This window comes from Balearica regulorum, chromosome 15, assembly GCF_011004875.1.
Source record: "Balearica regulorum gibbericeps isolate bBalReg1 chromosome 15, bBalReg1.pri, whole genome shotgun sequence".
NCBI lineage: Eukaryota > Metazoa > Chordata > Aves > Gruiformes > Gruidae > Balearica > Balearica regulorum.
The window spans coordinates 1,148,532-1,164,696 of NC_046198.1; the positions used below are offsets into that span (position 1 = coordinate 1,148,532).

Consider the following 16,165-nt stretch of genomic DNA (forward strand, 5'->3'; position numbering starts at 1 on the left):
GCAACCAGACAACATACAGTGTTGTTTTCCTGGCAAACTGTGGGCAAGAGACCTCCTTCCCCAGAGCTCAGATCTTTGCATTTAACTCCTACTGGTGTTTTTTCCCATGAGTTTTGCTAATAGCTTCTCTTTTTTTCTGCTTCTAACCCATGCAACTTTCTGCATCCACAGCCTCCGGTGGCAATAGGCTCAGAGTTCACTCCCCATCCCCAGGAGCTGCACTTCCCGGGGAATTAACTGCCAGTGTGCAAACACCCAGAGCATCAAGTGGTCATGCAAATCACATGGCAACGCTCTCTAGCAGGATTGTTTAAGGCTTTCCAGCACAGAAATAAGCACTGGGTGAAGAAACGCTTCACTGTGAGGGAGTCTGGTCTGCTGGTGCCCTCCCAGACCACAGCTGCAGAGAGTCTCTCCTTTGCAAGCGGCAGTGCTCACGCAGGAGGACCTCTCTCCGGCCATCAGCAGTGAAGCAGCCCAGAGGCAATCATGTTCAGGGAGGTGTGGGTGAGCATGGCATTTGTGAGAACTCTGATGAATTACTGCAGGCATTTCAGAAGTCTGCCCAACACAGTCCTGAGCCCCAGTGCATGAGTCCTCAGCAGGAGAAGCCCTGGTCTGTGGGTGGGTGCTCTTTGTCCTGCAGGAACCCCACCTCCTCCTTTTCACAAGAACCCATGCTGTGAGATGGTTGGGAAAAAAGGAAGAACCCCTCAGGTTTCCATTTGGCTGCATTTTCCCAGACTGTAAATCAGCTAGTGAGAAGCCTCAAGGGCAGAACAGCCCCATAAATACCTTAGCAGTACGGGAACTCTCCACAAACAACTGGACAAGACCCTTTCCTTGTCTGATAGCTCCGAGGGACATTGCTTTCCTTTGGTGTGAACCAAGACCTCAGCTTGGGTTCAGGATTTTGAAAATGTGCTAATGTGCTGCTCTTTAACACATTCACTCCCCAGGCAGGGGATTAATCCACTGCTTCCCATGTGGCATACAAACTACTGGCCTGGTTTTATGGGGACCTGCATGTGGTAAATGCATTATTTTCTACCAGGACACGGGAGGAAAGACCCTGTTGTTGCTGCAGCATGTCAAAAAAAGCCACTGTCAGAGTAACACAGCAGCCAGAGGCAGGACACTCCTGCACACGGTGCTCACAGGATGAATTGCTGCAGATGTTTTCCAAACACCCTGACCTAGTCTCCAGACTCATAGTTTTCCCTGTCCCCAAGTGTCACTCCACAGCACAGCTCTCCTTGCTGAAACACCGTTTTGCCCCCAAACCACAGTACCTCACTTCCTTCCACCCACGTGGCCAAACAGGATCTCAAGAGCCGTACCGGATTTGCACAGACTGGGGAGAGATCACCCCCTCTGCGGGCCAGAGCTTCGGCCTCTGCTGTTGGTGGGAAGTCCCGCGGGGCAGCAGATCCTCCCCTCCCTGCCCACTGCCTGCTCTGTGCTCCAGTCCTGAAGTCAGAGCCTCTGGAGCAAGGCTCATCCCACCAGCTCATGTGAGTGTGGGCCGGTGAGGGACCTGCAGCCCGTTTCACGGCCACATCCAGCGCAAGCACTGCCAGAGCCCGAGGTAAGGCAAAGCAGAGAAATCCAGCTGCCAGAGCAGGGTTCCCCACACTGGGTTTTCCCCTAACCCAAACTCCAAGCTGGTGTACAGAGAGTCATGCCTCAGGAGACCACGTCTGGAAAGAGCTTCCCTTTTCTTTCTGGATCTTCCCACCTCAGGTGTACTCTTTTCCAATTTGGACACATCCTGTAGCCCCATCTGTTTCATGGTTTCACACATAGAAGACTTTTGTCCTCCCTGTTTTATTTTAATGAGGGCTGATAAACTATAACCTCCAGTTCAGGAAGAGAGTGAGGATACAGAGTAGACTATTTCCCTATAAGAGTGTCCCTGCTGACATTTTTCACCTAGCCAGTTTTACAAAGCTGATGCTTGTCCTGATTTTATAAACTCATGCAGCCTGTGGCCTGCAGCTTGGGAATCTGCCCACTGGCTGGCTGGACACAACACCCACTGGGTGCCCCAGCAAGATCAACGTGCCCACTGCACACTGACACCTTTCACTTCCAGCTGAAACATGCCACAAGACATCCTCTCCCCGGGACATGTCACATCCCCTTCCCATCCCATCTTGCTGATAGCCATGTGAATCCTGCAGGGATTTTGGCTGCAGCAAGATACAGGGTCTGGGAATCTATTTATAGCCTGTATTTCCCAGAGATTCATTTCCTGGAGTCTTTGCTCAAAAAAAATGACAAGAGCTGAAGAAGGATCTTTGGAAATTTATGCATTTTCCCAGAAGCAGAGCAACATCCTCAGGCTTACACTGGAAATACTGTGAGGTTTTCCTCTTCCTTGGCTCAAACAAGAATGGTGTGGGACCCACAGGAGAGTGTGAATCTGTTCCTCGGTGTTTAAGGTACCTCCCCAGAACCTGAAGAGTTTGTATAGGACAGTACCCCGGTATATCCAGGGAGGATTTTCCTATGTCAGCTCAGCAGATAGCACTGATCTCCATGGGCAGCACACACAAGGAGGACTATGGGCTGGGTTTTCAAAGAGCTTTAGGTATCCAGCAGGAGATCCAAATGCCTGGACGGTTATTTTTATTAGCCTACAGACATTTGACAGCTGGACTCTCAGTAAAGAAGAAATATGGATTGCAGAATATCACCTGGCACCTGTCAGCCTACGCAATGAGTGCTGGCACTGTAACTTCTCCTACATTTCACCTTGTCCTGTTTTTCGGCTGGGACAGATTTAGTTTTCACAAGGAGCTGGGAGGGGACACAGCCAGGACAGCTGACCAGACTAGCTAAGGGGATATTCCATACTACAGGATGTCATGCTCAGTATATAAGGGGGGGGCTGGCGAGGGAGGAGGGATCACTGCTCGAGGACGGGCTGGGCATCGGATTCCAGGCGGTGAGCAAATTGCATTGTGTATCACCCGCTTTGTATATTCTTTTATTAGTATTGTTGTTGGTATTTACCTCTTCCTTTGCTGTCCCAGTGAACTGTCCTTATCCCAAGCCACAAGTTTTACCTTTTTATTCCGATTCTCCTCCCCATTCCACCGGGGTGGGAGGAGTGAGCGAGTAGGCACGTGGTGCTCAGCTGCTGGCCGGGGCTGAACTACGACACACCTATGCAAAATGCCTTATCACTGCAGGTACCCAAAATAAGTGGTGGCAGAGCTGTGACTACCAGCAGCTACCACTCGTACATTGCATAAGCTTTCACCTACTTGTCTTTTGTAAATAAATCTTTAAGTAGTAATTTGCACCAGTTTACATGTCACTTAGCATGTGCATCTTGTCATGGGACCCAGCATTTTCCCAGCAAGCAGTGTCATGAAATTAAACCATAACTCAGACTCTGTTGGTTTAAAACCCAGTCCCTCAGTCCTGGCATGAATGTCTCGTGTGTCGACTGTGGCAGTCGATCAGGTCTGTGCTGGGTCAGGGCTCATGGCTACGTGAACAGAATGTGGCTCTTTGCTGCGTTTACCCCTTCTAGCACCAGCTGCTGTCGGTGGAAAGAATCAGATACAAATACCTTGGATTTTTTCCTCAACTGGGTTTGCCAGATGATCCAGTGGAAAGCCAACCATCCACAAGAGAAGGTTGGAACTGATTTACCCAGCAGCTGCCCTGCTGCAAGACTCCCCAGAAGCCGAGGCAGCAGGAGCCTCTAGCTGAGGTATGGACAGGACTGGGAGAGAGATCGTGCAGTGCAGGGAGGGAACCCTTCCAGCAGCCAGGCTGCTCTGTCAAATGGAGGCACGTGTTGAGCCCCGAGTGTGAGCAGAGCAGCGCTTCCATCTCTGCCAGGAAGTTTCTGCTCTCCGCGTGCTAATTAGCACCTCAACCCCAACTCTCGCACCGTGGTTTCACTCCACAGGTTAACAGATGCAGCGCGCTCTGCTTTTGGAAGGGGCAGTTACAATCCTGCCCCCTCCACCTCCCACTGTGCTGCCCCTCCTAATTTTGTGATGGCAGCAGCACTCTCCTAGCCTTGATCTTGACTCAGTGGCAAGAGACAGGCCACAGCACTGGTGACATGCAAACAGTCACCTGTCCTTCCCAGCGAGGTATAGATTCAGGCCTGCTTTAAAGCTTTCTTAGCCATTAATAGGAATCTTACTGCCTGCAAAAACCAGAGATTCTGGAGGGGTCTCGTGCCTGGTTCATCTCAAATACAAAGGGTTTCTTGGGTTTGGGTTTTTTTCTTTTTTTAGCACTTCTAAACCACAGAGACTTGATGCAAAAGCTAACAGTGTCAGTAGCACTGCTCCAGCAGGCTGCTGGCTTCAGGGGACTCTCCTGGATTACAGCAGTCTGATCCCCTTTTCGGTTCTTTTTAATTGCTTAAATGTCAACAGCATCCAGGTGCCTAAGGAGAGCTACAACTCCCTCACGGGAGGCTGTGTTCTCCCAGAGCACCGGGAGGTGCTGGCAGCTGCGGCAGCACTCGGCCCTCTGCTGAGTTAAAGTAAAACTGCATCTCCGCGGCCACCCCCATCCCGCAGCACACCGCCCTGTGCAGTCACCGTCCGGATCAGGCTGCACCCCTCTCGGATGCCCCAGCTGAGACGGACTTTTAAACCTTATCAGGAGATAATTCTGCCAAAAGGAGGGAAACACAAGAAGCTTCATGCCCTTGCAGTCGAGATGAAGCAATCTATTCAGCCAAAAACATTTCAGGGACCACTTGTTTGCTCCAAAGCTCAAATTATAGCAAATCTGAATATTCTGAGTCAAGCCTCCCTTTGTCCAATAAGCAAATCCAGCGGGAACCTTGCAGAAGGAAAAGGCAGTGGACTTAGAGTAACAGCAGTCTGAAATGGAGCCCTTCTTGTCCCACTGCTGCGCTCCCGGGGGGGTCTCACAGCATCACAGCTGTTGACTTTGCTGATTCAACTATTTTCGGAGCGTTTGATATTCCTGTTAGCCCTGCTGAGCCCACTTAGCCACTGAAGAGCTGGACAGACTCTGTCTTGGCTCATATCTCAAAAGCAGAATCGTTAACAGTGTTTTAACAGTGCACTCACACTTGTTTGTGAGACATGCACCAAGAAGAGGACAGCCTAATTTTCAAATTCTGTTGCAAAGTCTGTAGAAGAATCATTCTTCGCACATGCCGAATGTGCAATTTACACCTGGAGGTATGTTGTGATGGTGACTGTGGAAGCCCACAATGTGCTGTGATCAATTCCATGATTTTATTGATGTTTGTAATGTTTTATAAGGGGTTTTAAAGTCCTGTCTCCATGAGTCACATGAGATTCTCATCTTTTTCCCTCTAGAAGAGTCTGTGGTTACGTGGCCGCAGACAAATCATCAACATCTCAACCTGATGATTCAGCCCTCAAAGGCAAAGAACCACTTCTTTCCTACTTTCTAAATTTTAGTTACTTTTTATTCTACTGTGCAAGGGGGAGGACTGGATTCCTGCTCCCAGGCTGCCTGGAACAGGCACATCGAGTGCCAGCGATGGGCACTTGTGGAGAACTACATGCCACAGCACATCGCTCCGCAGGAGGAGCTGTATTCCTGGCAGGACCCGGCAGCATTCAGAGATCCTGTTATCAGCTAGGCAGCTTCCACAGATGCAGAACAAGGCAGATTCTTCTATCAAAAAACCCACGAATTTGCCTCTTTGCTGATGCAAACCAAAGGTGGTGGCAGCAGTTTGTGGAGCGTGGTGTCTCTGCTGGGGTGCTGGACTGCTGGCCCTTCTGCACCAACTGGGGATCCCGAGAACCCCGTCCGTGGGCAGGACGCGGAGCAGGCTGCTGAAGCACAGCCCCTGTGATGGCCGAACTTACACCCCGGCCTCCGTGGGCCTTGTGCCCCGGGGGGTCCCGCTCCCACGGCGACGGGTGGGCTGCGCGCTGCCTGTCCTCAGGTGGCTCCACCGCAGAGGCCAGCCACAGCGAAGACTGGGAGAAATAAAATCTCATTTACGCCCTGACCTTCAGGTGAGAGCGGATGTAAGAAGCTGCTGGGAGGCGTCTGCTCTGCGAGCGCTTTTTCAGCCTCCCCCCCCCGAGGAGGGGACCGGCCGGCTCCCCTCACAGAGGCGCTGCCGAGGAGGGGAGGGAAGCGCTGAACCCATCTGAGGAAAAAAACCGACTTCCCCGGTCAAGCGAGGCCCGGGGGATCTCCTGCCCCCTGGGCGGGCACAGAAACCCTCAAAGCCCGGGACTGAGCGGGGCTGGCCGGGCTCCCCGGGGCCGCTCCCGCCGCTCTCCTCAGAGCCCTCCCGGCCGCGCGCAGGGACACGCCTCGCCCCGCCCCGCAGGTCCTGGCAGGGAGATAAGCAGCGCGAGTGCCGCCGCTGGGTTTAGCGAGTTTCGCCGCGGTGTCCTGCAGACTGCCTCACTGCAGCGGCCAGGACCGAGCCGGCCCGACCCGACCCATGCTGCCTGCGGGCTGCGGCCGGCGGTGAGAGCGGGCCGGCGGCGGGGGGGGGGGGGGGGTGGCCGAGCCGAGCCGAGCCGAGCCGCTGACGGCGCTGGGCCTTGCAGGTTGGCGGCGGCGCTGTCGGCAGCGCTGGGCGAAGGCGCGGAGCGGCGGCGGGAGCTGGAGCAGCGGACGGCGCGGAGCCGGGCCCTCCTGCGGCGCTGGTGAGTGCGGCCCCGCGCCGGGCCAGGCCCGACCCCCGCCCCGCGGGCTCCCCCCGGGCGGCCCTGCCCCGAGCCCGGGCCGGGAGGGAGGCGATGGAGCCCGAGCGCCCTCCGCAGCCGCCCCGGTCGGCCTCGGCCGGGGGATCCGGGGTCCCTGGTGCAGGCCGGGCGGGCGCTTGTGCTCCCGCAGCCGTGCCCGAGGCCCCAGGGGCCGGGAGGGGAGCCGAAGCCGTCGGTGCGCAGCAGTGCTGGCCCTCGGCGCTGTGTTTCTTCCCCCCAGGGACAGTGAGGAAGACGAGCAGCCGCAGGCAGAGGCCGGCTCCAGCAGTGGACACGGTGAGCGGTTCCCCCTCGGCCTGGTGCCTGCCCGTGTCCCGCGGGCTCTGGTGTCACCAGTCCTTCCAGTGCTCCGCGTCGACTTGAAGTCGTCCTCTGCCTTTTTCCTCCCGCTCTCCTCCTCGGTGTTGCCCTGCAGTCGTGCCACGGTAACCGAGGCCGGCCATGAAGTGTCTGCAGGCCTGACCGAGGGAGACGTGGGGGATTGTCACTTGTTGGTGAATGAGAGGGTGCCTCTGGAGAAGTGTCTCCTCCTGAGTCTCACATCCGTGTTGGGTGTTCAGGGATCTTGGCAAGCCTGCCTGCATCCTCTGTGTAGTCTCGGTGGGAATGTGGCCAGAATACTCGCTGCACCATTCAGTGGGTTCGGTTTGCTTTTGTAACACCTGGAAGAGTGTGTTAGTGTAGAGGCAAATGGGGAAGATCCAGGTTTGGACCTTCTAATACATCTTTTCCTCTTGCAGAGAACAAGCCTTCACCCAGCGAGCTGGAGGAGCTGGAGCTGCTGAACAGGGCCTTGGAGAAGGCACTGAAGGTCAGGAAAAGCGTCTTGAAAACTCCATTAGAGGCCCAGGGAGCTACAGTCAAGAAATCTGCAGGTGAGGGACCTGCTCCCAAGAATGCTCAAGAGCAGCAAGTGCCTGCAGTTGTTGAGGATGTTCCTGAGAGCACAAAGGTGAGAGCTGTAAGCAAAAACCCTGCCTCTTTGAAGAAGCCCTCTCGGTACCAGCTAAGAGCCCCTTATAGGACTGAACCAGATGTGAAAAAACTGCAAAGGAGAGCCCCAGCCAGATGTGTTTCTCAAGGTCCCAGGACAGCTGGGAAGAGCTCCTCAAAAGGGCTGGCTTGCAAACAAGGAAGGAGTCATAGGACCACAGTCGGTGACAGAGAGCTCTCTGCTCCAGCTGAACCCCAAAAGACACCTGGCTTGTCCAGATCTGCCCTGAATGAGCAGAAAAGCTTTTCCGTAGAGGATTCAGCTGGGGGAAAGAACTCTGTAGCTGCTGGCAAGCAGTTATTTGATGCAGGGAAGAAAAGTTGTGGTTTCCTGGAAGAGTCCAGTAAAAAGGAGGACCCTGCAACTGAACGTGCATTGGGAAGGAGCACCTCACCTCAGACAGTCACCCTGCAGGAAAAGGGGTAAGTGCTGAGAGATGGTCACCTCTGTCTTGTTCTGCTTGATGGTTAGACTAGCTCATCTCCAAGGCCTGGTCTCTCCTGCTCTGTAGGAGAAGAACTGCTCCTCAAATCCTTCTCAACAGGAAGGATTCTTCACAGTTTAAAAGGCTTTATGGTGATTGAGTAAATGTTTTCATTTCAAGGGCTTACTCTTGGATGGCTGGGACTTTGAAAGTCTTTTAATTAAGACTTTTGATATTTCATAGCCCCCTGTGACTGGCTTGGAAAGCTGTCTCTGAGCTTTCTTGAGCCTTAGTTTTCCTCTGAGTGCACTTTTTTGTTTTACACAATGATAATATGTAATGCATTAATCCTCTCTCTCTTCTCTATTATAGCTTATTGATTTTTAATTTTTAAGTTTTTTTTTTTACACAATGATAATACATAATGCATGAATCCTCTCTCTCTCTCTGTTTTTTCAAGTGTTTGGTGTAGGAAGAATTATGAAGTGGATGTTACTGAGATTCTCTGTGGAAAAGTGGCGAAACAATGTTTTGGAGATTGGCTTTGCATTCAGACCAGTCTGTCTTGTTTAAACAACTTTTATATTATTTTCTGTGTACCATTTGCTTTAAAGAAACAGTGAAGTTTAGATTCAATATGTGCCTGTCCCTGGAAAATTTTGAGAAATAGTTCTCAGCTGTTATGACCCAACTCTTGTGTTTGTTCACGTGGTGTTGGAACGGACACAGGACACTGAGTGGCAGTTGCTGGGGGAACAGGAATCTGGATTCAAATGTTTATTTACTTTAAATCCCGACTGCGGTCTTGCATGTGACTCTAGCTATAACTGCCAACCCACATGTTTTTGCAATAACAAGTTAAGGATTATTCTACTTTGAGGTTAAGATCCACGTTCCCAGTGGAAGCCGAAATGTCCTTTTCCCACTTCTTTGAGCATGATACGGTGCGAAGCAAAGCTGCCTTGTCATGCTCAGGTATGGCAACAGTCAGGGAGGTCTGCTTATGCTCAGGTCTGTTGATCAGCTTCCCTCGACATTTCGTTTCCATGTCTGTGCTCTGCCTTGTCGGGGCTTTGCTCCCAGCTTCTTGATGAACCTCTGATGGCTGGTGGTAGGATGCAGGAGCTCTCCCAAGGCAGCTCAGTGTCACCTGTAGAAATGAATGGGCAGACTGACGCTCCTTCCTCGAGCGCAGGCTGAAGGCAGTGGTGGATTCAATCTCCAGGGTTGCTGACATCTTCCATTACAGCTAAATTAACTTCAGATTTAGACAAAATGACATTTTCTCTGAAGACAAGGCTCCGTTGCTTTCCAGCAGTCAGGATTGATGCTTCTTTTGTTCTGCAGATGCCAGCTGAAGCTACCCCTTCCCTACAGGAAAGCCTATTCCAGGAACTCCAGGTAAGCCCAGCCTGGTCAGTCCAGTCCAGAACTACCCTCCGCTTAAGGGCTGCGAGGAGGTGTCAGATGGGGAGACCTGGCTGGTTTGTGGGTCACAGGGGGACACTGACCCCACAGCGTGTGGGTCTGAACTTGGAGCAGGAGGACAGGTCCGATACAGCGGGTCTCTGCAAGGCTGGTTTTCGGGATAGATGTTTTCATGTTACTCTAGCTGCTAGTGTTACTTTTGTTTTCAGAGTGCTAATCCCTGTTAATCCCCGGGTTGTAAAGGTCCTGGAAAACTTTAATTGTGGATTTAACAGTGCTGCAGAAGTCTCTGCTGATTCCATCTCCTTGTTGAAGTTGAGAAGCCCTGTGGGGTGGGTGCCTATATACCCTGTGCAGTGAAAGAGTTTCCTGGCTGGTTGCTGACCTGAACTGCTCTGCTGGGGCACCTCTCTAGCCTGGAAGCACTGGGGCTGTGTTTGTTTCAGGCTGATTCCTGCTGATGAACTCCTTTAAATAGAGCCAATTACAATGTTACTGCACTGATGGTGCAGGTGGTCGGGTGTCTGGTGAACTCTGTGCTCTAGTCCATTCTCCAGTCCTCTGGAAGGATTTCCCACCATTTTCTTTGAGAAATCTTGCTATAATCCGGCAGACTTCTCATTATGTGATTTGTCCAGATATTAAGCTTAAACCTCACCTTAAATCTAGCTATAGCTCCTTGTGCTGCCTTCAAGAATTCCCCTTCCTCTTGGGAACTGTCATTTATCAGACACCAATTTGTTACTTGCCCTTCAGCAAGTTGCAAAGACTTGATTCCCTTAATTTTCACTTGTAAATTGAGCCTTTTGGCATCCTAATCACTCTGGTGTAATTTTACACTCTTCGCTATTGCTTTCAACTCAGTGACAGATTGAAAATAACCTTTACTCTGAAGATCCTTTATGGAGGGAATGCGTCTTGCCTAGTAACTTCTGTTCTTTTCTGTTCCATTAACCTTGCTGTTTCTTTGCATAATGTGTTTCTGAAAACTGCAGTTTGTATCATGATTCAAAAGATCCATTTGGATGGAGAGAAGACACACGCACACTCGGGTTACAGTCATGCACTGCATAACTATTTTAAGCTTCCTCCTGATAGCTCTCACTCACTGCGGCAGGTTTTGGGAGACTGGCTGAGATGCACTGGCTCTTTAAAGCAGTCCTTTATGCAAAGGATGTACGGGGACTGTGCATCAGTGGGGATGTTAAACTCTGTGAGTGAAATGCCCCTCTGTGGTAGCGCTATTATTTGTGTAACACGCTCTTTTAAAAACTACACTCTGATACAAGGTTCTGGCCAGCTTACTCGTGATACTGTCCTTAAACCTCTGGTTTGTGTCCCTGGTAGTGATGCGCTGCTGTTGTGCTTCTTGTCAACCATACCACTTTGTCACGCACACAACCCCCCCAACTAAACAACATCAAAGGAGAGAGAGTCTTGAGAAGGTTTGGCATATGAAGGAGTTGCTGTGGTAAAAGTTAGGGTGAGAATTTGTCCTGTCTGGTCGTCTTTTTGTACACATTTACTAACAGAATAAATGTACAGAAATGCAAATGACTTACCCCTCAAGAAAGGAAGGGAAGATTTGTTGTTTCCGATGGGATAAAAACATAGATAGGGTGATACAACAGAATTAGTGAAGTGCTGCAAGTTCACATTCTGCTTACAGAAATATGTTGTCTCTCTTCTGATGGCTGTAAATCCTTCTGCTCAAAACAAGTTGAGAGAAATAACCTAGGTGTTTTGCAGTGCCTAATGCTTTCTGCAGCGTGTCCTTGTTGATCTAATACCAAGTGTCAAAAATGAGGGAGGAATGGCTAGTAAATAACCCGCCAGAGAAGGGCGAGGAAGATGCTTGTATTTGAAGTGTTGATATGTCGTGCTGGTGGGCCGCAGCTCAGTGTGAGCACTGTCTGGTACAATGGAACATAACGCCTCCACCTCCTGTCCCTTTTGAATTTTCAGGGCATGGGAGAGATGTCGTCTCTGCCAAACAAGTGCAGATGCAGCAGCTGCAAGGAACCGTTTTATAGAGAGGATCCAGACAACCGTATCCTTTCTCGGCTCGCCGCCCCCTTCCACGAGCACGCAGGCACCGGGTGCAATCACTCTGCAGTGTGCTCCCGTCTGGAGAGAGTTATGCCTGCAATAACAGGAGTTCAGGCTGGGTCTCTAGGAAGTGGGCTTTTTTTTTTTTTTTTTCTCTCATAATGCAGCTCTTGAGCAGTCATAAAACTTTTGATCCAGACAGACAAGGCCAGAAGGCAAAGATGCCACATGCAGCTGTGCTGTCCCTCGCCTTCCCCCTGCAGTGCCGCTTCTCAGGCTGCCTGCCCTCTGCCCCTGCCCCGATTCCGGCTCACCTGGCCTGGGGCTCGGGGTAATGCACAGAGCTGGTGCTGTGAAACCTTCCTTAAGCTGCTGCTGTTTGAGTTTTGTTCACCGATGCCGGCCTTCAGTCCTGCAGAGATAGAGGAGGAATTAAAGGCCCTCCAGGATGTCCCCTCCCTTCTGAGCCAGTATGTGGAAGCTGAGCCTGCAGGTAAGGGGAAAAGGGGGGCAGGGGGGGCAGCAGGTGGAATAAGGATGATTTTGGTGGGCTCCAGTTCCATGTGTCTTGTGTTCTTGGACATGAGGGACAGGAGCATTCTCTGCCTAAAGTGAGGGCTGGTGAACCCACAGCCACTCTAGAGACTGATGTTTGGCAGGGAAGGTTTCAGTATGCCCATGCGTGCTGATTTTCCTCTGCTTCTCTTCTAGACCATCCCACTCTGCAAAGAGAGTATGAAAGCCTCCTCACCTTGGAGGGTTTGCAAACCAGAGTTTCCCAGTACCTGCATAAGCTGCAGCTCCTGCGAGCAGGTGAGCTAGTCCTTGGTTTTTAGTCAGATATGACTAAATGTGGCCAGCTATGCTTGAACAGTAGTTCGGCATCTGTGCACAGAAAACTGTGGACCAACATAATTTTTCTCCTGGTTATCCTTAATGGTAATGTAGCACGTAAAATTCTGTGGTGGCAAACAAAGCCGTGGTATCTGTTTGCCATGGATCTGTGTTCAGGAGAGGCTTGGGACTTGTAACTGCTGCAGTTCAGGAGGGCTGATGAGGGAGCTGCTGTGAGATGAGGGAGACTGCATGCCATAGCTTACGATGTCCCGATTGTGCCGTGTCTGAGCAGCTTTCCCTGAGTAATACAATGTCATTAGTCATTCATTTCTAGGGAGAGTAAGTAGATCACAAATTCTGCAAGTACAGATTTAACTTGGATATTCCTGCCAATCCTTCCACCCTGGCAGCTGTGGAGTCCCAGACGAGGCTGCGCCCAGACTGCGCTGGGGATGTAGGAAGCTGCTCTCCAGGCTGTGTTCCTGCCCGGGGACGGACGTGTGACAGTGCAGGCATGTTGGCTGTGCCTCTCCTTTGTTACTCCAGCTCCCAGGAGCTGAGGGACCTGTTTGCCTTGAAGCTGCAAGTGTCAATGCTGCACCAAGAAATTGCCTTACAAAAGGTGAGTCTTTAAAAGCATTAGTGCTCCTGGAGTAGGGCAAGAAAAGGCTGATTTTGGGGCAACAGCTGGTGTCTTGATGGGGGAGCAGCAGCATAGCAAACTCTCCCAGTGGTGTTTCTGTGTTTATGCCTCGTGTCCAAGTCCCATCAAGTGCCTTGCTTGCTTTGTAGATGGATGGACTGACTTTTTTGTTAAGGCCAGAGTAGAGGCCTTTAAATGTCTGACCCTCTCCTGGTAAGATTTTATTTTAGCTACTCTTTCAGAGTTTGGCAGTGGAGGATGATGTTGGTAACGCCTGGAGAATGCTTTTGGCAGCCCTTTATGGTCCTGTTAGGGCACCCGCTGTCATTCTCTCCTGCATGGCCTCCAGCTAACAAGCTCCTCTGCTGTCTGTTCCTTTCCTTTTAAATCTCAAACCTCTGCTGTTAATCTTGACTTTACCGTTCTGAGACCGCACGTAAGAACGTGGTAGGAGGTCAATCTCCACCAGCCTGAGCAGAGTGCTTGCTGTGCAGGGATCACTTGTTCTTCTCAACCAAGAGCAGCAAAGGGCAGAGGTCTGTGAAATCACATCTACTCCTTTGACCTAACCTTTGCTGTCGACCTAAATGATAGAGGTTTTGGAAAAGCCTTTTTTTGTGGGAAGAGTTATTCATAACTGGCTGCACTCCTCCCTCTGGCTAAAGATAGATTGCTGCCTGTCTTCAAATGGGACTTTAGCACTATAATCCTGAATTATGGGTTATGAGGGTTTTGATTTTTATCTGCCCAAAATGAAGTAGTGACTGAAGCCTGCTGCTTTGTCGGCTGACTCGGTTTCCTCTGCACGTGTATCTGAATAGGTGCTTCATGCTGGGTGAGCTCTGAGTATCTGAAACATCTCTGCAGACTGTGCAAAATAAGTGAAATTCTTGGGACAGGTGAAGTGAATGGACTTGGTACAAGATAAATACCCTGGGAAAGGATGTACGTATTTCTGGGTCAAGCCTGTCACTGGCCTTTCAATGGAGGAATGCCAAGAATCATAGAAAGTCCTGGTAGCTCTTAGCCTGTCTTTGGCGAAGGCCCGTTTCCTCTATTCTTTCACACGAAGTACAGCCCAGGCAGATGGAAGACACAGGGCCTTCTCTGAGGAAGTGGAGCAGTGTGGTGCTCCCTCGTGTGCCAGCTTTCCCCTTTGGTAGCTTTCACGTGTCCTGTGTCCTTGTGCAGAGATTTATGGAGAAGAGGAAAGGAAACCCCTGCAGATGCCCTGTACTCTGTTCTGTTGTTCTGTTCAGGTTTTCCTTTGTTTCCGCCACTGAAAAATGCTTTGAGGGAGGTGACTGACACGTGCAGTTTGTTGTCCGCTCTTTTCCTGGGAAAGCAGTGTGCACAGTATGCTGTGTGGGCTTTTAATGTGCAGGCTGCTCAGACTTCATCAGCTGATGCCAGCTGAAAAAAAAAAAAAACCCACCAAAAAACCAAACCAAAACCACAACTAAATCCCAGGCAAAATGTCGTTCTGAGCACTAACTCAAGAGTGGGGCACTAAAGGCTAACTTTTCTCCTTTGATCAGAGGTTCACCTGTGCCTGAGCTGTCAGTCACAGTCGTCATCCCAGTGCTATTAATTACTCTGCGACAGGCCAGTGGGTTGTTTGAGAGCATGGACTGAGATCACAAGCTGGGTCTAATAAACCAGAGGCCAGGCTGGGGAATGTTACAGCTTATCATCCCCTGTAGCTTGTGCTGCTGGGGAGGCGTGCGTGCTTGCTTCTCTTTGGACTGGCCTTGGCCACTTGCCTGCCTGTCTTGGATTAATGTGTCCCAACTGGGAGGTGACAGGAACAGTCATGGGTGAAGGGTTACTGTTGGGTGAGTAAGCACTTTGCTGTGTGGCTGCAGAGCTCCTGAATCAGCTTCAGCTTCTCACAGGATGCTGATCTCATCCCCGCACCAGGCCATCTCCATTGCCATTTATCGCGCTGCTTTAAGAATGCTGGGTGGCTGCTGGTGTACTTCATGAGCAGAGGATGAACAGGTTTGCCTTTGTTAAATATATGACAAAAGAAAGTATCTATCAGTTACCATGTTATTAGTCATACTGCTCCCGTTAGATTTCACTTGTTATGCAGCCACTTCACTTGATGGAATCCGAACAGTGCAGGTTGGCTCTGGTGACGTGTCTCCTTTGCTCCTACCCAGGTCATGATGGCAGAACTCCTGCCTGTCCTGGAGTCCAGACTCTACCCGGAGGCCTCTGCAGCTCAGCTGTATCGGGCGATCTACACGCAGCTCTGTGAAGGAGGCAAGCGATTCCCTGTGCTGGTGAGAGACGAGCTGGTGGACTGATCCGGTGGGAACCTCCTACTAGCCATTCACATACCCAGAAACAGTTTTAAGCAATAAATCTTTTCTATTAACTTTTTTACTCTGCCTGTTTGTCCAACTAAATTTCAGAGGTTTGGGGTTTTTGTTTTGTGTTTTGGGTTGGGGGGGGTGTTTTCATTTTATATCACTTTTATGACCTGCTAACTTTGAGGTTTTGTGAAGTTCCTTCAGGACTTCATAGACACTGGGTTTGACTCTTCTTCCAATGTCTGTCTCTGGCTAGCTCTGGATTCTTGACTGCCTCAGTCAGCACACCGGACTCCTGTATGCAGACAGTGCAGTAGGCGATAAAACATGGTTTATAATGATCAGATAGCTGTGGTATGGTGGGGCACAGCCCTCCAGCATCTGAAAATCTAGAGAACCTGAGTTGCTGCTTCCCTATTACTCTGTTCAACTTATATTATAGTGGTCACTGTCCAGTATTCACTAACAGTGTTTTCGATGTCCATCCACACACAGTAGTGCCTTTTGCAGAACTACTCTGGTTTGCGGGTACCTGAGCTGGGCTGGTCCTGGGCCGCGGTGCGGCTGGAGCAGTCCCTTCTCATCAGCCTGCTGGTCACATCGCTGCTCAGGGCCCCTTCCGGCAGCTTCATGACTCGCCAGGCTCTTTTGTAAGGACTTACACCTAGCCTACGACTGAAATATCTTTGCTACGTCATCTTAGCTGGTGATTTGTGCCTGAGGGTTGGGCTATCTTAGGAGAGATGTTGGGGACAC

The 16,165-nt window shown here is 50.8% G+C and overlaps 1 protein-coding gene across 1 annotated transcript; it reads left to right on the forward strand.

The window, feature by feature from the left end:
• Positions 1 to 6,310: 6,310 nt before the first annotated feature.
• TEDC2 (tubulin epsilon and delta complex 2) lies at positions 6,311 to 15,482 on the forward strand. The gene is made up of 10 exons (XM_075767279.1): positions 6,311 to 6,474; positions 6,558 to 6,656; positions 6,937 to 6,992; positions 7,457 to 8,132; positions 9,482 to 9,535; positions 11,528 to 11,612; positions 11,996 to 12,104; positions 12,323 to 12,424; positions 12,859 to 13,070; positions 15,257 to 15,482. Exons 1-10 carry the CDS (start codon positions 6,449 to 6,451, stop codon positions 15,401 to 15,403), a joined length of 1,566 nt encoding a protein of 521 aa, XP_075623394.1. The 5' UTR covers positions 6,311 to 6,448; the 3' UTR covers positions 15,404 to 15,482.
• The last annotated feature ends 683 nt before the right edge of the window (positions 15,483 to 16,165 follow it).